The following is a 26,809-nucleotide window of genomic DNA, read 5'->3' on the forward strand; positions in this document are numbered from 1 at the left end:
ACTTATTGTTGAGGGGAATGGCCACAGGGGATTCCTGCACTGCCTGCCGGTTCCCTTTCCGTCCCCTGACCATAACCCATCTGCCTTTTTCTTGTCCCTGAGGAGTGACTACCTCCCTGTAACTCCTCTCAATAACCCCCTCTGCCTCCCGAATGATCCGAAGTAACCCCCTCTGCCTCCCGAATGATCCAAAGATCGATCCTCGATTACAAGATTCAGGAAAAATGCCAGACATGTGTGGGACAATAGTTTCTCGTGCCATGCAGAAGTGAAACTGACAAATATTCTCGGCCATTTCCATGGTTAGCAAAGGCGCACAGGACCTGGTATGAGGCAGGCCCTCGCACACACTACCCTTGTTTCAACCAGGCCTTTAGAGGCAGCGTTTTTGCTCTTTCTTTCTGTCTGTCTCTCTCTTTATCTGTCTGTCTGCCTCTCTCTCTCTCTTTCTGTCTGTCTCTCTCTGCGTGTCTCTGTTTGTCTCTCTCTCTCTCTCTTTCTGTCTGACTGTCTCTCTCTGTGTCTCTGTTTGTCTCTCTGTCTCTCTCTCTGTGTCTCTGTCTGTCTGTCTGTCTGTTTCTCTGTCTCTCTTTCTGTCTGTCTGTCTCTCTCTCTGTTTCTCTCTGTGCATCTGTCTGTCTCTCTCTATGTCTCTCTCACTCTCTGTATGTGACTGTGTCTCTGTGTCTGTCTGTCCATCTGCTGCCTCTTTCTCTCTCTCTCTCTCTCCCCCCCCCTCTGTTTCTCTGTCTGACTCTCTATTTGTGTGTCTCGTTGCCTGTGTGTGTGTCCCTCTCTCTCTGTCTGCCTGTGTCTCTTTGTCTGCTTCTCCCTCTCCCTCTCTCTGTCTCCCTCTCTCTCTCCGTCTGACTGTCTCTCTCTGCCTGCCTCTGTTGCCTCCCCCTAGCTGACATCACCACTGTCCTTAGGAACACTCTGTCTGAACTTGCCTCCTTGACTTTCATTGCTCCTCAATAAAAAATGGAAATAACGTGACATTTCGCTATCCCCTAACGCATCCACTCCATGACTGAAGAATGCAGAGACATGGCTGAGGGCTTTGAGCATGAGCAGCAATGAGGGTACAAGGGTTTGATCACTTGGGGCGTTAGTCTCAAGTAGGGGGCAGGAGAAAGAACATAAGAACCAGGAACAAGGGTAGGCCACTTAGCTGCATGAGCCTGCTCCGCCATTCAATAAGATCATGGCAGATCATTTCATGGCCGTAGCTCCACATACCCACCCTCACAGTATAACCATTAATTACTTTTCTGTTCAAAAATTACCCATCTTAGCTTTAAAAATATTCAATGAGGAAGCCTGAACGAGATCACTGGGCAGGGAATTCCACAGATTCACAACCCTTTGGGTGTAGAAGTTCCTCCCCAGTTCAGTCCTAAATCTGCTTCCCCTTATTTTGAGGCTGTCCCATCTTGTTATAGTTTCACCCACCAGTGGAAACAGCTTCCTGCTTCTATCTTATCTATTCACTTCATAATTTTATATGTTTCTGTAAGATCTCCCCTCATTCTTCTAAATTCCCAGTCTATTCAACCTCTCCTCATAAGGCAACCCTCTCAATTCTGGAATCAGTCTAGAAACCTAGCAGTCTCCCCTCACCACGTTCTCCCCTGGTTACCCTGAGCTGATCAACTTTATCTTGATGGTGTCATGTGATTTACAAGGTTCTCTGGTGATGCGTGTTCAATGAGTTACTCAGAGAAAAGTAAGGGAATGGAACGCTTTGCCTGCAACGGTAGTAGATTCGCCAACTTTAGGTACATTTAGAACATAGAACATAGAAAATAGAACATTACAGCACAGTACAGGCCCTTCGGCCCTTGATGTTGTGCCGACCTGTCATACCAATGTCAAGCCCATCTAACCTGCGCAATTCCATGTACGTCCATATGCTTATCCAATGATGACTTAAATGTACCTAAAGTTGGCGAATCTACTACCGTTGCAGGCAAAGCGTTTCATTCCCTTACTACTCTGAGTAAAGAAACTAGCTCTGACATCTGTCCGATATCTTTCACCCCTCAATTTAAAGCTATGCCCCCTCGTGCTCGCCGTCACCATCCTAGGAAAAAGGCTCTCCCTATCCACCCTATCTAACTCTCTGATTATTTTATATGTTTCAATTAAGTCACCTCTCAACCTTCTTCTCTCCAACGAAAACAGCCTCAAGTCCCTCAGCCTTTCCTTGTAAGACCTTCCCTCCATACCAGGCAACATCCTAGTAAATCTCCTCTGCACCCTTTCCAAAGCTTCCACATCCTTCTTATAATGCGGTGACCAGAACTGTACACAATACTCCAAGTGCGGCCGCACCTGAGTTTTGTACAGCTTCACCATAACCTCTTGGTTCCGGAACTCAATCCCTCTATTAATAAAACCTAAAACACTGTATGCCTTCTTAACAGGCCTGTCAACCTGGGTGGCAACTTTCAAGGATCTGTGTACATGGACACCGAGATCTCTCTGCTCATCTACACTACTAAGAATCTTACCATTAGCCCTGTACTTTGCCTTCCGGTTACTCCTACCAAAGTGCATCACCTCACATTTGTCTGCATTAAACTCCATTTGCCACCTCTCAGCCCAGCTCTGCAGCTTATCTATGTCTCTCTGCAACCTACAGCATCCTTCGTCACTACCCACAACTCCACCGGCCTTAGTGTCGTCTGCAAATTTACTAACCCATCCTTCTACGCCCTCAGAGATAATGGGAACTGCAGATGCTGGAGATTCCAAGATAATAAAATGTGAGGCTGGATGAACACAGCAGGCCCTTCTACGCCCTCATCCTGGTCATTTATAAAAATGACAAACAGCAGTGGACCCAACACCGACCCTTGCGGTACACCACTAGTAACTGGTCTCCAGGATGAACATTTCCCATCAACTACCACCCTCTGTCTTCTTTCAGCAAGCCAATTTCCGATCCAAACTGCTATATCTCCCACAATTCCATTCCTCCGCATTTTCTACAAGGCGTCATTGGATAAGCATATGGACCTACATGGAATAGTGTAGGTTAGATGGGCTTGAGATCGGTACAACAGGTTGGCACAACATCGAGGGCCGAAGGGCCTGTACTGTGCTGCAATGTTCTATGTTCTATGGGAGCCCCCCCAGGACGATGTAAGGGGCAACACATCCCGAACATCTCCCTAATGTAACCACTCCAACTCAGCACTGCACCCTCCCTCTGCCCATGGCTGACCCTGTATGCAGCATACTCCTACTGGGACGCCCTGGGTGGTAAGCTGCTTGATAGGCCTGAAAAATATCGGCACTGTATCATAAGAACAGGCCTCTAACACAACTCTATGAATCACTAAATCCTTGTTTGCTAATTTCTCCTCCACTCTGCTAATCACTCGACAAAGCCAATCAGAAAATAGTTTGTAATCCCAAACCATGCCCAGTTATTAAACTGATACTCTGCCTGATTCTGCCTTCATTAACAGGTGAGCTCTTCCAGCCTGTTCTGCTAATCTACAACGAAATTCCATTTTTCTGCCTTTGCTCCACAACCAGAACACAACAAAAATCATATCTGTGTTTTCAAAATTCCAACAGGATTCCCAATATGTGTCACTTTTTCAGGGGAGTTCCAGGTTTCTACAAATCCTGATAACACTCCTGAACAACCTTGCTCTTATTTTAATCCTGGACTCCTCATTACAGGAAATAGCCTCCCAATCTTGAGGTTATTTGTTTCAAAGGATAAATGCGTTCATCAAGATTACACTGGAGGGTGACCTAACACGGCATAAAATATTGACTGCAACGCGTGATCTATCACCTGGAAATTTGGGTCACGTTTTCACATGGAGTTAAGGCATTACAACCTGTGCATGTCAGCAGAAAAGACAGCAAACTTTGAAATTCCTTGGCCATCAATTTCTGCTGTTGATAACCTTTGACACAACCACCTCCCTAACTATTAGTCAACAGAAATTGATTATCTTAACCCGAGTGGTCTTATCAGGCACTATATAAGACCAACTCACTTTACAATGTATCAGGGAAACTCACACATTTCCAGGTAAGAGCTGTGTTACTGCAAACGTTGACAATATCCTTTGCGCTTGAAGAGTTAATGGAGAATGAGTCTAATTTCTTCAGAGGAGGGAGAGGAACCTGTGACTGGGCGATTCCTCAAAGATTTTAATTAATAACACAGGAGATAAGCACCAAAATTGTTCAGCATGGTAATTACTAACTGGGGATTCAAATACATTTGGAAAATGTGAATAAAGAATGGTGTGTTGTGAGAGAAAGAGAGAGAGAGAGAGAGAGAGAGAGAGGCGAGAAAAGAGAAAAAAAAAGTGATTTCCTCATTCTGGTTTGCGAGCAGCTTTTAAAAACAAATTAAAAAGTGGCGGAATTAAGGAAGAGACAGAATTGAAGGTATGTAGCTTTGTTCTGGTTTGGATTTTGGAATCCACCTCCCATGACTGATCATAGTAATTATAAAGGAAGGGTATGCAGGAGGGAGATAGTAGGAACTGCCGATGCTGGAGAATCTGAGATAACAAGGTATACAGCTGGATGAACACAGCAGGCCAAGCAGCATCAGAGGAGCAGGAAAGCTGATGTTTCGGGTCTGGAGCCTTCTTCAGAAATGGGTCCTTCTTCAGGAGAAGAGTCCAGACCCGAAACGTCAGCTTTCCTGCTCCTCCGATGCTGCTTGGCCTGCTTTGCTCACCAGCTCTCTACCTTGCTATCCCTGGTATGCAGGAGAGAGTAAGGGGGGACAGGAGAGGATTGAAGTGGAGATTTGGGAGAGTTGTACAGAGTGCGGAGGGGGTAAGAGAGGTTGGTGGGAATAAGAGGGATGCAGCAAACAGGGAAGGGAAAGGGGAGAGAGTTATAGTTACAGAAGCAGACTACACATATCATGTGCCTGCCTTGCATAGGCTAGCTGTATCTGTCCCAATCTCCTGCTCTGCCCCCATTTAATTCACTTTCCTCAAGCACCACCTAATTTGCCTTTCACCAACTCACCCCAAAATGAATTCTTCATCATGGCAGGTGTGTCCCGTCTGAGGATTTGGAGTAGTCCATTTAGGACAGAGATGAGGAGACATTTCTTCACAGAAAGAGTGGTGAGCCTGTGGAATTCATTACCACAGGGAGTGGGTGATGCCAAGACATTGAATGTATTCAACAGGCGACTAGATATGGCACTTGGGGCAAATAGGATCAAAGGTTATGGGGAGAAAGCAGGATTAGGCTATTGAGTTGGATGATCAGCCGTGACTGTAATGAATGGCAGAGCAGGCTCAAAAGGCCAAATGGCCTCTTCCTGCTCCTATCTTCTATGTTTCTATGAGACATTGGGTGGGGGGGAATGTGAGGTGGAGAGGGGGGTAGAGTAAGGGGGTGAGAATGAGGTATGGAATAAAGAGATAGATGAGACAGAGTGGGGAAGGGAAAGAAGGTTGAGAGAGAGTGTGAGAGAGAGAGTGCATTATGGAGGAGAAATTTGGGATTAAAAGCATCATAAAGGAGCTACCCACTTTAGAAACAGCTCCTGCAATCATAAGTGATAGGCACAGCAGGAGGGAAAGCTGCTTTGTGCTGGTGGTAGGGAGATTACAGGAGATAATCTTTGATATTTTCCAGATGCTCTGAGCATATTTTGAGCATTCTGAAAACTGCACAGTAACTTAACGTCACTCCTCTTAACCAATCATCAATTTTCTCATTTTAAGACAGAAAAGACAGAAAATACAAGCTAAAATGAAGATTCAAGTGGTCATATTGGCTGCTGTAGTCATCTTCAGTGCAGTCCTGATTGGTAAGTGAGCGTCTCCCCAATATTTACATTTAAATACATTCTGTTTTCTCTTGAGATTGCTTTGTTCCAAGCAACAGTTAGGACAGCACGGCGTTAAATACACAGTAAAGCTCTCTCTACTGTTTTAAACTGAAAACTAAGGACCCTCAACACTATGCCCATAAAATAAAGGGCAGAAATAGCGAGGGGTTATATACGGAGCAAAGCTTCCACTACTCTTTGAAACTAAAAGTAACTGTCTCTCAACAATGTCCCTATCAGACACTCCATGGACAGTGATAGCATGAGATTAGACACAGAGTAAAGAATCTATAGAATCCCTACAGTATGGAAGCAGGCCATTTGGCCCAAGCAGTCCCAACTGACCCTCCAAAAGAGCATCCCATCCAAACTCACCGCCTTACCCTATCCCTGTAACCCTGCATTTCCCATGGTTAATCAATCTAACTAGCACCTCCCCGGTCACTATGAGCAAAAGCTCCCTCCACACTGTCTCCATCAAACACTCCGAGGGCAGGGTCATTTAAAGTTGCACAGACCTTCTTTTCATCCACCCTGTGTTCTTATAAACCCTGTTGGTTAATCCAGTGGAATAAGGGTCTGGCAGGAGTTAGTTCCCCAAACTCCATCAAAAGAGAAGACTCCTTGTGGCCCAGGGGCTGATATTTCATTTTCAATTATTAGTAATTGAGCGAGGTTCCTGCCTCAGGTTAAAGTCGCCTATTGCAGAAAAATGACACATTTTTTCAAACCTTGTACTCAATTCATGAAAAAAAAACAAAGTAAAGGTTAAACAACATGTTCACAACAAACTGTACCTCGCCAGGCTGCACTTACAAAACTCACAACAGTTTCTAATCTTAGATGTGACTCTGCAATTGAACAGCATTTGCTGGATACTCCTGAATGGGTGAAGAATTACACTGACAACCAATTTAATACCTTCAGTTAGGCTCACATTGTCGTACAACTGTGTGTACAGGAAGTGACATACAGTAAAATATAGGTCCCAGTTCTTTGCAGAGAAAAAAGAACAGGTACATTCACAGTGTCTGTTTCAAATCAATGAAGTAACAGCCATTGTCTGGTTCACTTCTCATGGTAATGTCATGACAAATCAGAATCAACCTTGCTGGCTTAAAATTTAAACAAAACTTGGCAGTTATATGTCAGTCATCATTAACTAGTGCATACTACAGAACAATACCTCGATCAATCACTGTCCACTAGCCAACAAATTAGTATTCTCCTCTCACATAGTACAAATATTGTTTTATTTGTTTTTTCTTATAAATAACTGGTTCACAAATTATCCAGTAAATTAAAACTAGACTCTTGTGTTTTTTAATTCTTCAATTTGTTGTCAAGTCATTTGCTAGATACTCTGTCCCAAACCTTTATTGAACAATCTGTTCCAATCTTTTTCTCTCTTCTCTATTTTCTAGCCTGTGATGCTATTCCACTGGAAGAAGCCAGTTCTACAGCTCAGCCTTTAAGATCTCTAACAGATCACATTTTAGGAATGAAAGATCAAGCAAGCCGATTGCTCAGCGGCTTAAGGGAATCTTCTGTGGTTCAACACAGCCAGTAAGCAGCCACAAAATTGATTTCACTCAGTTTGGTTTACTTTTCATTAATACTGGGTAAAAACTGCTTACAGAGGCAGTTAGGGATGGAAATCTTAAATTGTATGCAAGTACATTAATCTTAATTCATGCTGACCCAACAATAGGTGAGGGGACCCAGATGGCATAGGGTGCAGGAGTCTCAGTCTTTGCAACTTCCCACGGGTTTGAGATTTTTTCAGCCTTTCCTGATGAGAGTTAGGGCCTCAGGGCAAATGAGCTAGTTGCCAATGGCACATTGGTAACTGTAGCCATTCAAGTGGGGGGAGCAAAGACGACAGCAGCATGAAATGGTACAATATATTGAGGGAGTTTATCACTGTTTTCCGTAGCAAAGAGGGAGAATCCAGAAAAATATGTTGCTTGTCTGGAGTGAGGGATCGAGACATCTGCTCAGGGCAGGACGGAATCTATAGTGGAAGGCAGCAAAGCAATGTTCTTTCTAAGCTGTACAACTACACAGTCACTCCAAGGTTCCTCAGAGGTCCTGTGCATGTGGACCAGCACAACAATGCATTGACTTCTGGCGTTGGCTGTTGATGCTACACATGGATCCCAAAAGATATCAGAGTAACAAAGATTCAATTGTTGTGGTCCATATAACTATCATTGCCATAGATACAAGGGAAGAGGCTGTTCAGGGTCAGTATGGGAAAGTAGGCACCAAATTAACATGCAGGACCTCAAAAGGTAGTTATCTCTGGATCTTTATCTGAGCCACGTGCGAGCAGGCATAGAAAAAAAATAAGATTAGAGAAGTGAATGTTCAAGAGTGTTGTGTAGAAATGGGTTTTAGTTCATTGGCACTGGTGCCATTCCTGGGGCAAGTGGGAGGTGTATCATTGGTTTGGTCTACACCTGAAATGAGCTTAGGCCAGCATTCTGGCGAAACATGTAAGTATGCAAGTCAGGAAGATTGTAAATTAAACACTAAGTTAAAGAATCAAGTGTTAGAAGATGTAGTAAATCAAAGAATAGAGGCAAAAGAAGACAGCAAAGTATTAATATGGAAAATTATATACATACTGTGACAGGAAGAGATAATGAGAGATAATCTGAGGATGATTCAATAGGTAAAGCTAGAGACTAAAACAAAAGACAAAACTGAACTGAAGGGTTTGTATCTGAATGCTCTGAGCATTAAAAAGCAAATGAACTATCAGCACCAATAGAAATAACCATGATCTGACAGTGAAGGCAGAGAGGTGGCTGCAGATTCACACTGATTGTAAAATTGGCGATTTTGGCAAGAAGAATAAAAATAAAGCTGACTATTTGATTCCTGAGAGATTGCAGAGCTCTGAGATGTGGGCTTGTGCATGAATTGCAAGAGGAAAGCTAATTGAATGGCATATTTTAAAGTGCCATTGGATGTAAAAAATTGGGGGATGCTGCTTCAGTTACACAGGCACTGGTGAGGCTACATCTATAGTACTGTGTCCAGCATCAGCCATCTTATTTAAACGAAAATGTACATGGGTTGGATGCAGCTCAGGGAAGGTATATCAGGCTATTCCCTGGAATGGAGTGAGGGAAATGGGGGGGTCAGGGAATGGTGGGGATAGGAGGGGTGTGGTGGGGAGAAGGGGATTGTCTAATGAGGAAAGGTTGGACGGGTGGACTTGTATCCACTACAATTTAGAAGAGTAATGGGCAACTTGATTCAAACATACACAATACTGCGGGGTCTCGTGAAGATGAATGTGGGGAGGAAGTGCCCTCTTTTGGGAGAATATAGAACTTGAATCAGTTTAAAAGTAAAACAGCTACCCATTTAAGAAAGGGTTCAGGAAAATTGTTTTCTCACCACAGGGCTGAGTGTCTTTGGAACTCTCTCTTTCTCAAAATGCAGTGAAAATATTGTAATATTTGACTAATATTGCGGTGCTTAGGTTCTTCATAAGTAAGGGATGAAAGGTTATTGGGCAGTGGGTAGAATGTGGAATTATCTGATCAGGCTGATCTTATTGAATGATGGTGCAGGATTGAGGGTCTAAATGGCCACCTCCAGAAGCTTCTTTATATGCTTCTATATGCATAATGAGTTTTAAAAATTTATTTGCAGAATCCAGGCATCGCTGGCTGGCCCAGCTTCTACTGTCTGTCCCTAGTTGCCCTTGCAAAGGTGGTGGTACACTGCCTTCTTGAACCGCTGCAGTCCACGTGCTGGTGCTAACGATCATAGAATCCCTATTGGGGGGGGGGGGGGGGGGGGGCGCGAGAGAGAGAGAGAGAGAGAGAGAGAGAGAGAGAGAGAGAGAGAGAGAGGGGGGGGGGAGGGGGAGGGGGAGGGGGAGAGGGAGAGGGGCGGGGGGGGGGAAGAGGGCCCATTGGCCCAACAAGTCCACACCAACTCTCAGAGCAGCTCACGCAGGCCCATCCCCCTATAACCCACCTAATCCACACATCCCTGAACGCTATGGAAAATTTAGCATGGCCAATCCACCCAGCCTGCATATCTTTGGACTGGGGGGTTCTTTGGTAAATTTCTGCAGTGCATTGTGCATGTAGAATACACTGCTGCTATTGAGCATCAGTGATGTTTGTGGATGCGGTGCAAATCAAACAGGCTGCTTTGTCCTGGATGGTGTCAAGCTTCCTAAGTGTTGTTGGAGCTGCGCCCATCCAGGTAAGCGGGGAGTATTCCATCACACTCCTAACTTATGCCTTGTAGGCGGTGGACAGGCTTTGGGGATGTCAAGAGGTGAGACACGGAGTAAAATACCCTCTGCACTTTGTCACTGATTTATTCTCTCTTTTTCTTTTAGGGATTATATTTCTAGGACCTGGCAACAAGTGCCCGAGTTCTTCAGGAACATTGGCCAACAAATCTCTGATGCCCTTCAAGGCACAGGTGAACAATAAAGAACTGGATTTCATAACTTATGTTCTCCATGGCAATTGTGTGATGCCAAAGAAAATCAAATATCTGACATTTCCCTAGAATCCTGGGAGTTCAAGTGAGTGTCATTTCATTGACGCTGGAGATAAGCTATCTCAGGAATAGTTGTTTCTGCTCCTATTTTGAGGCTAGCGATTCTCTCTGTAAAGATTAGCCACAATAACATGACTGGACACACCGGTGATAACTTTAGGCTACCTACATTGTGGATGTGACTAATAATTGGTAAACTAGTAAATGCAGTTTAAGTCCGGATGGTCAAGTGGGCTCTTATCATTTCTGAACTTTTCCCAAATTTGTGCACCAAACGCCAACAGTGAAGGAGCTGAGCCCTAAGTTTGAGTAGATCTGAACAGTTAATTCATCTCACTGGAGGTAACATTATTGACTCTAAAAGGTAAATACTGCCCTTTGACCAATATTCACAGGCCAGACGTAATGGACCAAGATAAACAGGCCGAGTCACCCCAACATTCCACGTACAGCGAGGACAGAGTTGTTGCAGATTCTTCCTCAGATTAAGAATTGCACTCTGAATGTAACAGGAATGAGTGACAATTCCCACAAATGTGTTAAGACAACCATTTTATTGGATATTATGTTATAACAAGAACAAAATAATAAACGCTAATTTACAAAAGGAAGAAAATTTAAAGGAAGCAGAACACTTTTTATAAAGGAAGAAATGCAACTTTCTTCATAGCACAAATATTACAAGGAAACCCCATTACAGGAAGGATGTGCTGGCACTGGAGAGGGTACGGAGGTGGTTCATCAGGATGTTGCCTGTGATGGAGAAATTCAGCTATAAAGGAGAGGCTAGACAGGCTTGGATAGTTTTCTTTAGAGTAGAGAAGACTGAGGGGGACATGACTGATATAAGATTATTAGCAGTATGAGCAGGGTGAATAGAGAGCAGCTGTTCCCCTTGGTTGAGGGGTCAATCACGAGAGGGCATAGTTCTGGGGTAAGGAACAGGAGATTCAGAGGGTGTTAGGAGAAAACAACAACTTTTTCACTCAGCAGGTTGTGGGAATTTGGAATGCACTGCCTGGGAAGGTAGAAGAGGCTGGATTCCCTCTAACCTTCTGAAAAATATTTCGCTTAGTTCTTGAAATATCATATCATTCAAGGGTATGGGACAAATGCAGGAAATTGGGATTTGCGCACTTTTAGTGGTCATTATGTCAGTGTAGACTCGGTGGATTGAACGGTCTTGTTTGCACTGTATGAATCTATGAACCCCAACCTGGTCCAAACAGGATCCAAAACGGTAAAAAGAACTATAAGTTAATATGTCCAAGTCAAATCTCTAAAACGATAAGACATGGAGTTGGCACGTACAATCAAGTCTCCACAAAGCAGCACATGCGGCTGGGTACTCTGGGCAGTCAACACCCCCACCCCCCTCAACTTGGCTGTAGCAATGAAATAGTGTGCCAAATTTGTGGCTTCATCCAAATTGTTCAAGACTTCCATTTGAATTTGTCAAAACAGAAGGTCTGATCAAAATGTGAGTGTTCCCTCTTGCAGAGTTATCAAAACTTGTACCAAGTTGTTGACCAATCCATGATAATGTCTCTCACATGTACTCTGCTTATCAAAATCAAACATTAGTTCACTGACCACCCCATGCAAGGCTAGTTATTCTCCACCATGCAGGATAAGGGTCATCAGGTTCAATACAGTCAATTCCTCCTTTTAAACAATGCCAAAAGAATCCTGATGTAAACATCAGGAACAGAGGGGAAGAATATCCAGTCAAAACCACAGCTACGTCTGAAATCCTCGGATACAGGGTAAAACAAAATCTATGGCTAGAAAATACATCTATAATTGACCAGTTTAACTTTAAAACACAACCACTTTTGGATTAAAATCAACATTTACAAAATAAGACTTCAGTTCTGGTTTACTGAAAGTTCAAAAGATAAATTGCAAAAATGTAATGGTTTACAGCTGTAGACCTACACACTTGGATAGCTCGCCCCGTCTCAGACTCCATGATAACCACTGTCTGAGATTAAGTCTGTCTCCTCCATTTGCCGTTCGTACCAGAAGAGATCAGCCAAGTCTTTGTCCATGTGTTCACTTAGCTCTGTCAAAATCACATCCAGCACCTGCACAAGACAGAGAGCTTTACTGATGGTTCAATGCCTGACAGTCACCTGCATTTTACCATGTGTGTCTCTTCCTGTGTTCTTATCCCTGGGAATTCTGAACAATTCTGAGAAAATAAATCAAAGAATCAGATGGGAGGGGACTGTGAATGGCTGCCAGCGCCACCCTATGAGAGAGAAACCAGTCACTACCACCAAGCAATGCCTCAATACAATAAAGATTTCTATCTGCAGGTTTTAAGAAGCCTGTGTAAAATGTTCATGTCAATTAACACTGTATTGCATTGGATGTGGAAAACAGAACTTCCCAATTTGGCTCTCTCCCCCAAAGTACAGTGCTGGAGCATTGGAAGCAAGGTGGAAATGGAGTTTAAGCAGAAAAAGGTGTTCTTCAGAGATGGTGGTGAACCAGACTAAATTGAACGACAGTGTAGAGGAAGCTTTGCTCTGTATCAAACCCCATGCTGGGATTGCTTGATAGAGATAGCCTATAGGAAACACTGCAGGTTGTCACTGATGGTGGCTTGTGAAATGGAAATGATTCATTCCTACAGCCTTAAATCCTCTTAGCCACCAGTTGCAGTTTAACAAAAATTCCTAAGAAAGAAAAAAATATCAGCAACTTTCAAGGAGGGAAATATTCAGAATTAAATGCAAGACACCTGCACTCACCACATCAGTAAATGCCTTTCTGTGGTAATCCTTCAGTGCCACATTCTTAGTAAATAGACAATCGTGTTGGGTAATATACAAATATTGCCTGAAAAGGACGTTGAGCTTCCAACCTGTAAAAAGGAGGGCACAGTGTGTTCCGAGTTACAGATCTGCAAACTGATGATGAAACGAAGGTAACGTTCAGAATGAAGTTGAGAATCAGGCTGGTGATAGCTGCTCTCCATTTCAGTCCAAGCTGCATGACAGTGTACTCAACAGGTGCAACAGCAGTCACATTGCCGTGATCGGACTAAACGGGACAGCACAATCGACAGGCTGAATTGCTGAAGAGACAGTAGAAACTGCAGATGCTGGAGAATCTGAGATAACAAGGTGGACAGCTGGATGAACACAGCAGGGGAAGCAGCATCAGAGGGGCAGGAAAGCTGACGTCTTGGGCCTGGGCAGAAATTTCTGAAGGGTCAAGACCTGAAACGTCAGCCTTCCTGCTCCTCTGATGCTGCTTGGCCTGCTGTGTTTCTCCAGCTCTGCACCTTGTCATCTCAGCCTCTTTTTTGCTACTTTTTTTTTTTGCATAGGCCTGAGCACATAGGAAAACATGGCATTAGACTGGAGGAGATTTCTTGGGTAAATATCCAGGTAACGACTGTGGAAATGTCTGAAATCTCCAACTATATTCATGGGCAGATACATTCACAGGCAGCCCTGGGAAGCAGGGGAATTGCCCAGTGGAAGTTGAAATATTTCAGACAGTCCCAATGCAAGTCCATGCATCAGGGCTTCCCCACAGGGTTCTAAAGCACATCCTCAGGCACGTATCCAGCCTCCAAGCATCAGCAGACTAGATCATTTGGCCTCATGGCAGCTTGTGTGCTTTTTCTATCTCTTTTAGACCTATCTCCTCTAGGTCTACATTTGTAATGGGAACGTGCTGTGCAAACATGTCACCGTTCTGTCATTGTCCTACCAGGCAGTCTCAATTTAAGGGCCTGGCCTCACGTTTTATATATTCACTCTTGGGATGAGAGTGTGACTGACAAGGCCAGCATTTCATTCCCAAGACTAAAGTGCACTTGAGAAAATGGATGTGGGCTTCCCTTTTCAATCTAACTGAGTGGCTTGTTAGGACATTTCAGCAGGCAGTTAAGCATCAACTAATTGCCTATAGGTCTGGAGTCACGTCTAGTAATATCTCCTTAACTAACGTCAAGATAAAATTTCCTTCCCTATAAAAAGATTAGATTGAGGCTTACAACAATTGGGTAGTTAACAGAAACTTGTACAAATATACATGGAACACAGTTCCTTATCTGCATTGGTTTAAATAAAAATGTCCCCATTTCTTTCAGGTTCTCTTTTCCTTTTCCCACAATCGAGAGGTTTAAGTTTCACAATTCATGGTATTTTGCAATAATTCTTCAACAATTGGTTACTAGAGGGCACGCTGCTGGTGATTTCTTAACCCCTTGAATTTTCCTTTTTTTTTGAGAAGCCTTTAACCTCTGAGGATGCTTTCACTAGGATATAGGTAAATGCAAGGGTGTGCTTGTGTTGGATTAGGAACGCCTTCCATATATTTTTCCAAATTCTGCCACACTGTGCTCAGTTTCCCTCAGGGTGATAGCGTGTGGGTATGTGGAGAGTAGAACAACTTACTGTCTAATAGCCTGTCCAGCTCAATCTTTTCAGGCAATCTTCTCCCCTGGTTCCCAAGAATCTTCAACAGATTCTCCTGGAGGAGTACAGCAAGGAGTCTCATGTCAGCATTTGTCCTCATCTGCAAGAAAGTATATGTTAATTACCAGGCTATGAAAGTGCTTACTATTACATGACTGTAAACTGCTGATGCACCTTCATCTCATTTCCATCACTCATTTCACAATCGCATGGATTGCACCTTTCCCCAGCCAAAGGTAATTCCAACTCAAAACCTTTGGCTTCTTCAGACTGTACCCATCATGTCACCCGAAACTGCCAAAGGAGGTGGGGCCAAAATTGGATCTTGGCGTTGGTTCTGAAGAAATTTCTGTATCTTTTCATCCCCTTCCAACAGTCTGTGGAAAGGAATATGAGAACATGAGGTGGTCAGCAAGTCCCTTTAGCCTGTTTGCATATCCACTTCAGGAAGATATTAACTGTTCGGACAGGCTGCAGAGGAGGTTCTCTAGATTATTCTCTGAAGAAGCAATTTCAGTAACATGAGAAATGAAAAATAAAAGAACTACGGATGCTGTATATCAGGAACAAAAACAGAAGTTGCTGGAAAAGCACAGCAGGTCTGGCTGCATCTGAGAAGGAAAAAACAGAGTAAACATTTCCGGTCCGGTGACCCTTCCTCAGAACTCAGACAGGGTCACTGGACTTGAAACTTTAACCTGTTTTTTCCTTCACAGATGCTGCCAGACCTGCTGAGCTTTTCCAGCAACTTCTGTTTTTGTTCAGTAACATGAGGGCTGGCAGAAGTCAGGACTGTGTACCTTAGGGTGGAAAAGATAAAGAGGCGGTTTGATAAAAGCACCCAACTTGTAAAATGTTTTGAACATAGAACATAGAACATTACAGCACAGTACAGGCCCTTCGGCCCTCGATGTTGTGCCAACCTGTCATACCGATCTCAAGCTCATCTAACCTACACTATTCCATGTACGTCCATATGCTCGTCCAATGACGACTTAAATGTACTTAAAGTTGGCGAATCTATACCGTTGCAGGCAAAGCGTTCCATTCCCTTACTACTCTCTGAGTAAAGAAACTACCTCTGACATCTGTCCTATATCTTTCACCCCTCAACTTAAAGCTATGCCCCCTCATGCTCGCCGTCACCATCCTAGGAAAAAGGCTCTCCCTATCCACCCTATCTAACCCTCTGATTATTTTATATGTTTCAATTAAGTCACCTCTCAACCACCTTCTCTCTAATGAAACTCAGCCTCAAGTTCCTCAGCCTTTCCTCATATGACCTTCCCTCCATACCAGGCAACATCCTAGTAAATCTCCTCTGCACCCTTTCCAAAGCTTCCACATCCATCTTATAATGCGGTGACCAGAACTGTACACAATATTCCAAGTGCGGCCGCACCAGAGTTTTGTACAGCTTCACCATAACCTCTAGGTTCCGGAACTCGATCCCTCTAATAATAAAACCTAAAACACTATGCCTTCTTAACAGCCCTGTCAACCTGGGTGGCAACTTTCAAGGATCTGTGTACATGGACAGAGATCTCTCTGCTCATCTACACTACTAAGAATCTTACCATTAGCCCTGTACTTTGCCTTCCGGTTACACCTACCAAAGTGCATCACCTCACACTTGTCTGCATTAAACTCCATTTGCCACCTCTCAGCCCAGCTCTGCAGCTTATCTATGTCTCTCTGCAACCTACAGCAACCTTCGTCACTATCCACAACTCCACCGACTTTAGTGTCGTCTGCAAATTTACTAACCCATCCTTCTACGCCCTCATCCTGGTCATTTATAAAAATGACAAACAGCAGTGGACCCAACACCGACCCTTGCGGTACACCACTAGTAACTGGTCTCCAGGATGAACATTTCCCATCAACTACCAGCCTCTGTCTTCTTTCAGCAAGCCAATTTCCGATCCAAACTGCTATATCTCCCACAATTCCATTCCGTCACATTTTGTACAATAGCCTACTGTGGGGAACCTTATCGAACGCCTTGCTGAAATCCATATACACCACATCAACTGGTTTACTCTCATCGACCTGTTTGGTCACCTTCTCAAAAGAACTCAATAAGGTTTGTGAGGCACGACCTACCCTTCACAAAACCGTGCTGACTATCCCTAATCAATTTATTCTTTTCCGGATGATTATAAATCCTATCCCTTATAACCTTTTCCAACACTTTACAACAACTGAGGTAAGGCTCACTGGTCTATAATTACCAGGGTTGTCTCTACTCCCCTTCTTGAACAGGGGAACCACATTTGCTATCCTCCAGTCATCTGGCACTGTTCCTGTAGTCAAGTAAATAAGGAAAACTTCTTTGAGGGATGAAAAAGCCAGTGATGAGAGGAGACAAATTTAAAATGGTTGGAAAGAGAACCAAAAGGCAACAGACACCAAGGAATATTTTAATTTACACGGCAATTATCTGCAACAGCTGCCCAGAAGGGTGGCAAAAACTGATTCAATACTAACTTCCAAATGACATTTTGATAAATAATGGGAGATAAAGATATTACAGGAGTATAGGGAAGGAAGACAGCACTGGCATTAATGGGTTAGGCCTATCACAGAGGCAGCATAGGCATTATGGCCTGAATGACTCCTGCAGACTGTATGATTCAGATTAGATCATGGTGGGTCAACCCCATTTCGAGTAAGGTTTTGTGAAAAAGAGCTAAACATTTCGAACAGTTCACCCCCAGTCCCTTCAGTGACTCAGCATGCAACACTGACTGCTATTTGGGAAGGTTCTGACAAAGACCCCTTGTGGCAAACTCTTCTAGTTTATTTAAAAACAGCTTCCCTGACTCTACAAACATTGCTGAATTCAAAACTTGAGTGGATGATGTCTTTGCATTGCAATTAAAAACCCACAGAATTTTAGATCCAGTTCATCTCTAACTCTCTGTTGTTTCTCTGACTTCTTGCAGTCTATGATGCTTTCTGTGCTATCGTTCCTGTTCTGTTCCCCACTGATTAATTAGTTCTTGGTCCATCCATTTAAATCATAATTCCTCATCTCATTTTGTCCTTCAAATTGGCCCAGCTATCTTCTGAAGGCACACTCTTTGATGTGCTGACAACGAAGCACAGGCACCAGCGCCTGAGGAAGAGCATCGCATTTTCAATTAGGAATTTCATATCCTTTGGACTTAACACAAAGTTCAGCAAATTCCAGGTCATAAGCACATTGCACTTTTCCGGAGAGCATCATTTACATCTCATCTTCATACATCTTTCTTTACTTTTCCCATTCTCTGAGTCATTTAATCTCTCCCGCCCTCCATTTTATCACCAACCTTTTACTTCATTCCTTCCTCCACCTCTTCATCCCTTGTCTCTGGACTTCCCTAAAACTGTTTAAAACTTCTTCCCAGGAGCACAAAAGCTGATGTTTCGGGCCTAGACCCTTCATCAGAGAGGGGGATGAGGAGAGGGTTCTGGAATAAATAGGGAGAGAGGGGGAGGCGGACCGAAGATGGAGAGCAAAGAAGATAGGTGGAGAGAGTATAGGTGGGGAGGTAGGGAGGGGATAGGTCAGTCCAGGGAAGATGGACAGGTCAAGGAGGTGGGATGAGGTTAGTAGGTAGATGGGGGTGCGGCTTGGGGTGGGAGGAAGGGATGGGTGAGAGGAAGAACCGGTTAGGGAGGCAGAGACAGGTTGGACTGGTTTTGGGATGCAGTGGGTGGGGGGGAAGAGCTGGGCTGGCTGTGTGGTGCAGTGGGGGGAGGGGACGAACTGGGCTGGTTTAGGGATGCAGTAGGGGAAGGGGAGATTTTGAAACTGGTGAAGTCCACATTGATACCATATGGCTGCAGGGTTCCCAGGCGGAATATGAGTTGCTGTTCCTGCAACCTTCGGGTGGCATCATTGTGGCAGTGCAGGAGGCCCATGATGGACATGTCATCTAGAGAATGGGAGGGGGAGTGGTAATGGTTTGCGACTGGGAGGTGCAGTTGTTTATTGCGAACTGAGCGGAGGTGTTCTGCAAAGTGGTCTCCAAGCCTCCGCTTGGTTTCCCCAATGTAGAGGAAGCCGCACCGGGTACAGTGGATGCAGTAAACCACATTGGCAGATGTGCAGGTGAACCTCTGCTTAATGTGGAATGTCATCTTGGGGCCTGCGATAGGGGTGAGGGAGGAGGTGTGGGGACAAGTGTAGCATTTCCTGCGGTTGCAGGGGAAGGTGCCGGGTGTGGTGGGGTTGGAGGGCAGTGTGGAGCGAACAAGGGAGTCACGGAGAGAGTGGTCTCTCCGGAAAGCAGACAGGGGAGGGGATGGAAAAATGTCTTGGGTGGTGGGGTCGGATTGTAAATGGTGGAAGTGTCGGAGGATGACGCGTTGTATCCGGAGGTTGGTAGGGTGGTGTGTGAGAACGAGGGGAATCCTCTTAGGGCGGTTGTGGCGGGGGCGGGGTGTGAGGGATGTGTTGCGGGAAATACGGGAGACGCGGTCAAGGGCGTTCTCGATCACTGTGGGGGGAAAGTTGCGGTCCTTAAAGAACTTGGACATCTGGGATGTGCGGGAGTGGAATGTCTTATCGTGGGAGCAGATGCGGCGGAGGCGGAGGAATTGGGAATAGGGGATGGAATTTTTGCAGGAGGGTGGGTGGGAGGAGGTGTATTCTAGGTAGCTGTGGGAGTCGGTGGGCTTGAAATGGACATCAGTTACAAGCTGGTTGCCTGAGATGGAGACTGAGAGGTCCAGGAAGGTGAGGGATGTGCTGGAGATGGCCCAGGTGAACTGAAGGTTGGGGTGGAAGGTGTTGGTGAAGTGGATGAACTGTTCGAGCTCCTCTGGGGAGCAAGAGGCGGCGCCGATACAGTCATCAATGTACCGGAGGAAGAGGTGGAGTTTGGGGCCTGTGTAGGTGCGGAAGAGGGACTGTTCCACGTAACCTACAAAGAGGCAGGCATAGCTGGGGCCCATGCGGGTGCCCATGGCCACCCCCTTAGTCTGTAGGAAGCTTCTTTCTGTCCCGCAGGCCCGACCAGTCCCCCTCCACCGACACTCTCATCCGCCTAGCTGAACTCGTCCTCACACTCAACAACTTCTCTTTTGACTCCTCCCACTTCCTACAGACTAAGGGGGTGTCTGCTTTCCGGAGAGGCCACTCTCTCCGTGACTCCGTTGTTCGCTCCACACTGCCCTCCAACCCCACCACACCCGGCACCTTCCCCTGCAACCGCAGGAAATGCTACACTTGTCCCCACACCTCCTCCCTCACCCCTATCGCAGGCCCCAAGATGACATTCCACATTAAGCAGAGGTTCACCTGCACATCTGCCAATGTGGTATACTGCATCCACTGTACCCGGTGCGGCTTCCTCTACATTGGGGAAACCAAGCGGAGGCTTGGAGACCGCTTTGCAGAACACCTCCGCTCAGTTCGCAATAAACAACTGCACCTCCCAGTCGCAAACCATTTCCACTCCCCCTCCCATTCTCTAGATGACATGTCCATCATGGGCCTCCTGCACTGCCACAATGATGCCACCCAAAGGTTGCAGGAAAAGCAACTCATATTCCGCCTGGGAACCCTGCAGCCATATGATATCAATGTGAACTTCACCAGTTTCAAAATCTCCCCTTCCCCTACTGCATCCCTAAACCAGCCCAGTTCGTCCCCTCCCCCCACTGCACCACACAACCAGCCCAGCTCTTCCCCCCAACCCACAGCATCCCAAAACCAGTCCAACCTGTCTCTGCCTCCCTAACCGGTTCTTCCTCTCACCCATCCCTTCCTCCCACACCAAGCCGCACCCCCAGCTACCTACTAACCTCATCCCACCTCCTTGACCTGTCCGTCTTCCCTGGACTGACCTATCCCCTCCCTACCTCCCCACCTATACTCTCTCCACCTATCTTCTTTACTCTCCTTCTTCGGTCCGCCTCCCCCTCTCTCCCTATTTATTCCAGCTCCCTCTCCCCACCCCCCTCTCTGATGAAGGGTCTAGGCCCGAAACGTCAGCTTTTGTGCTCCTGAGATGCTGCTTGGCCTGCTGTGTTCATCCAGCCTCACATTTTATTATCTTGGAATTCTCCAGCATCTGCAGTTCCCATTATCTCTAAAACATCTTCCCGTTCAGCCCAAAACGTTGCAGATCTAAGCAGTTAATTTCTCCACAAATACTGGCGGACCTGCACGGTATCTTGCTGAAATGGCTACTCCTTAAAAATAAGTTTTGGAAAGAATTACCAATGAATTATCTGAGCACAATAAGATCCAAATCTGTCCTATTGACCAGACAGGTGGACCTTCGCCAATAAAGGATCAATGGATACTACCATGAAGGCAAATTGTACGGTACAAACTGGACTGCTTGGCATAACTGGTTTATTGTTGTTAAAGCAAGTTGACCTCCTTTCCAGAAATCAAGCACCAGCATATTGGATAACTTCCTGAACAAATAAATACCTTGACAGTCATAATTTCAATATAATATGAAAAACCATAATCATGGTCATCAAAATGACAACTCCCTGCTCTTTCACTCACAGCCTGCTGCTGCTCTTCACATGTTTCAGTGTCATATTCACTCAGCAGTAACACTGCGATGTTCCTCATTTCCTCATCCAGTACCTCCGAAAGGATATTTTCCTGCAGGATTCCCTCCAATGTTTCACTTACAGCTTCTTTCACCTGCGGTATTCAAAACACAAGTTATTACTAATTCTTGGGAGTTCTCCAAAACGGCAATAGTGTACACGGCGATGCACAGAAACAGGGGAAAGTAAGTCTTCTATTTATCAAGTTACATCTCAAAGAACTTTAAATATAACAATATACTGTGAATACAGTGACTGAGGTTCAGGAAAATTCAGCAGACATTGTGTCACATTGACATCCACAGGCTGTAATTAAATATAACAATATACTGTAAATACAGTGACTGAGGTTCAGGAAAATTCAGCAGACATTGTGTCACATTGACATCCACAGGCTGGCCAAACAGACTGTTTCTGATAGAGCTGTTTAGAGGAAGAATAACAAACCAAGAGGAATGAAGCTTCAAACAGTGTCATTAAAATTTTAAGTGTCAACCTGGGTTGATTCAATGCTGAAGATGCAGAGTTTAAAAAAAAAACAAATAACTGCTGATACTGGAAATGAAAAACAAAAATAAAAATTTGCTGAGAAAACTCAGCATGTCTGGCAGCACCTGTGGAGAGATGGTCCAGTTCTGAAGAAGGATCACTTGATCCAAATGTTAACTCTGCTTGACTCAGAGTTTCAGCTTCAGCGTGGAATCACGAGCATATAACATAAGGGTGCAAACTTGAGAGGGTGTTGCATTGCCAGTGAGACCATCCTTTAGATAAGATAGAAAATAGAAGTACTCTCATTGCATTATTCGAAAAACAACAGGGAGGTCTGACCAGTAACACAGTTTCATCATGTACATATTGACTGCTGCACTTCCCTGTAGGGGAACAGAGACTAATTCAAAACATACTTGATTGGCTGTAAAATATTTTGGGATATAGTTATAGAGCTATCTAAATGAAAGTTTTTTTCTGAAAACAGGACCATGAACAATGGATTGATATCTTGATAATGCTGACTGTGGAATAAAGCCAAAGGCTCTTTATATCCATAGAAAGTACATGTCACACAGCCCACATTTTATTGTGTTAGTATCGTACGAGTGTGGGGCCATGGGGACAGGAGGCCAACTGCAGCACAGTAATAATGTCACTGGAATGGTAATACAGAAGCCCAGGTTCCTCTTTACTGGGTGTGAGAGTTCAATTCTCATCACAGCAGCTAGTGGAATTTGAATTAATTAAAAATCTGGAACTGAAATTTATTCAGTAACAGTGGCAACTGATTGATTAAAAGGCCATCCAGGGTCACTAGTATTCTTTCAGGGTGGAAATCAGACATCTTTGTCTGGTCTGCATTTGACTCCAGACCCACAATAAGGAGACTGACTTTCAACTGGCTTCAGCTAAAGGGCAAATAGGTTCAGACAACAAATGCAGATGTTGCCAGTGACACAGACTTTCCATGAAACAATAAAAACAAAGCCAATTCAACAACTCACTGTTTCACTATGAGATAAACCACTTTAAAAAGGAAACAAAACTCTCCGAAAGATTACTTAGAGAAACCCACAAGCCATGGCACCATTGGCTCAATCGTCTCCGCTATTAGCTCTGTCACAGATTCATCAATGGCGGTGTTGCTCAGGCAGTTTTTGACAAATTTTTCAATAACTCTTCGGATCAATCCCACAGTCATCTCACCGACTGCTTCCTCCAGGAGCGTGTCTAATATTGATACAGCTGGCAGCTGCTTCAATATAGCCGGTTTCAATGTCTGCCTGAAAAATACAAACGGCAGCTAGTGAATAATACCAGAACACTTTAATACCACAAAATAGTGAAAGGTGAATGGCCAAGTGAGGATTTCATCAATCCAGAGATCACAAGGCCTCTCAGTGCAGTATCTACATGTTTCAGAAATCATTATGTTACATTATTTGACTGCCGATTTCACAGGTATCCTATTCTTGATGAACCACTTCACCTCATTTTAAAAAAAAAACAAATGTACTGTGGATGCCATAAATCAGGAACCAAAAACAGAAGTTGCTGGAAAAGCTGAGCAGGTCTGACAACTTCTGTGAAGAAAAACCAGAGTTAACATTTCGGGTCTGGTGACTCTTCATCAGAGTTGATGGCGGCTGGAAAAATGTCGGTTTATAGGCAGTAGATAGGGTGGGGTAGAGGGGGTAAGGAGTAAACAATAGGTGGGGATAGAGCCTAAAGAAAGAGAAGAGGAGTTGGATACAAAGAACAAAGAAAATTACAGCACAGGACAGGCCCTTTGGCTCTCCAAGCCTGCGCCAATCCAGATCCTCGATCTAAACACGTCACCTATTTTCCCTCTGCTCCCTGCCTATTCATGTATCCATCTAGATACATCTTAAATGACGCTCTCGTGCCTGCCTCTACCACGTCCACTGGCAATGCATTCCAGGCACCCACCACTCTCTGTGTAAAGAACTTTCTACGCATATCTCCCTTAAACTTTTTCCCTCTCACCTCAAAATCAAGACCCCTAGTAATTGAGTCGCCAACTCTGGGAAAAAGCTTCTTGCTATCCACCCTGTCTATACCCCTCATGATTTTGTAGACCTTAATCAGGATCCCCCCTCCTCAATCTCCATTTTTCGAATGAAAATAATCCTAATCTTCTCAACCTCTCTTCATAGCTAGCGCCCTCCATACCAGGCAACATCCTGGGTGAACCTCCTCTGCACCATCTCCAAAGCATCCACATCCCTTTGGTAATATGGAGACCAGAACCGTACGCAGCATTCCAAACGTGGTTGAACCAAAGTCCTATGCAACTGTAACATGACCTGCCAACTCTTGTACTCAATACCCCGTCTGATGACAGACAAAGGAGTTGCTAACGATCAGGCTGGGAGATTGAATAGTTGTTAATAGGGGCTGTTAGTGACTAACAATAGGTAGTGTGTAATGGCAGGCTATGTGATAACAAGAACCAAAAGAACTGAGGAAGCAGCACTGGACCCGAAATGTTAACTCTTTTTTTCTCCCCCACAGATACTGCCAGACCTGCTGAGCTTTTCCAGCAACTTTGTTTTTGTTTGTGATAACAAGGCCTGGTGTGTAGGGTAGAAGGCTTAGACATGGGAGAGTTTAGGCTCTAAAATTATTGAGCTCAATATGAAGTCCAGAGGACTGCAGGGTCCCCAGGCAGTAAATGAGCTGCTGTTCTTCCAGTTTGCACTGAGCTTTGCTGGAACACTGATCAAAACCCGAAACAGAGATGTTGTCAGAGGACAGGGTGGGGTTTTAAAGCAGGCAACAGGTAGATCACGGTAACAAAGTGTGAAGCTGGATGAACACAGCAGGCCAAGCAGCATCTCAGGAGCACAAAAGCTGACGTTTCGGACCTAGACCCTTCATCAGAGATGGTCTGAAGGGTCTAGGCCCGAAACGTCAGCTTTTGTGCTCCTGAGATGCTGCTTGGCCTGCTGTGTTCATCCAGCTTCACACTTTGTTATCTTGGATTCTCCAGCATCTGCAGTTCCCATTATCTCTGATACAACAGGTCGATCAGGATGTTTTTGCGAGAACACAGATGTTCTGTAAAAGGTCACCCTGTCTACACTTTATTTTCTCAGTGTACAGGAGGTGACATTATGAGCCGCGAATGCAGTAGACTAGATTATGGGAAACACAGGTAAAGTGCTGCTTCACCTGGACGGTATGTTTGGGCCCTTGGATACTGGCGAGGGAGGAGGTAAATGGGCAGGTGTTGCACCTTCACCAGTTACAGGGGAAGGTGCCATAGGGCTGTGGGGAGGTGTTGGTGGTGAAGGAAGTATGGACCAAGGTGCCCCGGAGGGGCATCTTGCTAGAAATGGCAGAAATGGCATCTGGATATGGATGCTGGTGGGATGGTGGGCAAGGACAAGGGGAACCCTATTGCTGTTGCAGGAGGGAAGAGAAGGGGTGAGGACTGAAGTGTGGAAGATGGGTCGGACCCTGTTGACAACCATGCTGGGGAGTCCTTGGTTGAGGAAGAAGATGGACATATCAGTAGCTCCCTTGTTGAAGGTGGCCTCATCTGAGCATATGCAACAGAGGTGGAGGAAGTGAGAGAATGGGATAGAGTCTTTAAGGAAGCAGGATATGAGGATGTATGGTCCAGGTAGCTGTGGGAGTTCATGGATTTATGGTGGATTTTAGTGACTAGTCCATCCCCAAGAATGAGAACAGAGATGCCGAAGAAGGGAATGCTTTGAATTCTCCTAGGATCATAGGTATCTCTGTTGTTCCACGGACAGCTGCTCTCACCGCATCCTGAGATCCACACTCAGTGCCATGTGGCACTACATTGATACTCTGAACCTTTCTCTCCAACAGCATCACATCACACCATTCCACAGTTCCACTTCATTCTCTAGTTCATTTGCTGTGCTAACACAAAACTTTTCCTTTTCTTTTCAGGCATCAGCCCACAAGAGCAACAAATCAGAGATACACACGGACCTCTGGAACCTTCCTCTCCTCCTATTCCCTCTGATTCTGTTCTCTCTCCCAACCGCGCCTCCTGTCGGGTACTCACCATCCCTCCTAACTTTCCACTCTCCGTTGCTGAACGTTCTGTACTCAGCAAAGGCCTCAGCTTTATTCCTCTGCCCCACTTTAACAAATTTCACGCACAACATGACATTGAACTCTTCCTCCCGCTGTCTTCGCCCCCGTGCCCATTTCTTTGGGCAACAGTCCTCTCCCCATCCCACAGACCCCTTCGCCCAGTTCCAACACTCTCTCTCCACATGGACTCCTCCCTCTGGCCTCTGCTCCTGCACTTGATCTGTTCACTGAGAACTGTTAACAGGATATTGGTTGCTTCAATTTCTCTGCGCCCCCTCTCCCTCACCAAATCCAACCAATCTCCCTCTTAACTCTGTGCACTTAGATCTAACCCTGGCTTTGTAACTAAGCCTGCCGATCAAGGTGGTGCTGTTATAGTCTGGCGCACTGACCTCTACCTTGCAGTGGCTGAGCACCAACTCTCAGTCGCCTCCTCCTACCTGCCCCTGGACCATGATCCCACGATGGCACATCAGGCCATTGTACTAACTACGGTAACTGACCTCAATTTAGCTGGTGATCCCACTGTCCCCAAGCTGATAGTCCCCCAGCCCCGGACAGCTTACTTCTATCTCCTTCCAAAAATCCACAAACAGGACTGCCCTGGCAGACCTATTGTTCCAGCCTGCTCCTGGCCCACAGAACTTATTTCTTCCTAACTCAGGCTCAGTCTTCTCTCCCCAGTCCATTCCCTGCCCATGTACATCTGTGATTCCTCTGATGTTTTACACCGATTTCAGAATTTCCAGTTCACAGGTTCCAGTGTCTCCACTTTACCATAGACTGTGCAATCCCTTTACACCACCCCCACCAGGAGGGTCTAAGGGCTCTCCGC

The 26,809-nt window shown here is 45.1% G+C and overlaps 1 protein-coding gene across 7 annotated transcripts in view; it reads right to left on the reverse strand.

The window, feature by feature from the left end:
* Positions 1–10,222: 10,222 nt before the first annotated feature.
* Positions 10,223–26,809, reverse strand: part of LOC125467025 (uncharacterized) — a 38,527-nt gene continuing 21,940 nt past the window's right edge. The window contains exons 6-10 of one of the 7 annotated variants that reach the window (XM_059639085.1): positions 22,952–23,159; positions 21,332–21,475; positions 14,794–14,914; positions 13,135–13,247; positions 10,225–12,462 (exon numbers count right to left, since the gene is read on the reverse strand). In XM_059639085.1, the coding sequence (XP_059495068.1) occupies positions 12,337–12,462; positions 13,135–13,247; positions 14,794–14,914; positions 21,332–21,475; positions 22,952–23,159 (712 nt within the window). In that variant the 3' untranslated portion in view covers positions 10,225–12,336. The other 6 variants (XM_059639082.1, XM_059639086.1, XM_048562353.2 and 3 more) reach the window with 6 other exon arrangements.

This window comes from Stegostoma tigrinum, chromosome 32 (assembly GCF_030684315.1).
Source record: "Stegostoma tigrinum isolate sSteTig4 chromosome 32, sSteTig4.hap1, whole genome shotgun sequence".
NCBI lineage: Eukaryota > Metazoa > Chordata > Chondrichthyes > Orectolobiformes > Stegostomatidae > Stegostoma > Stegostoma tigrinum.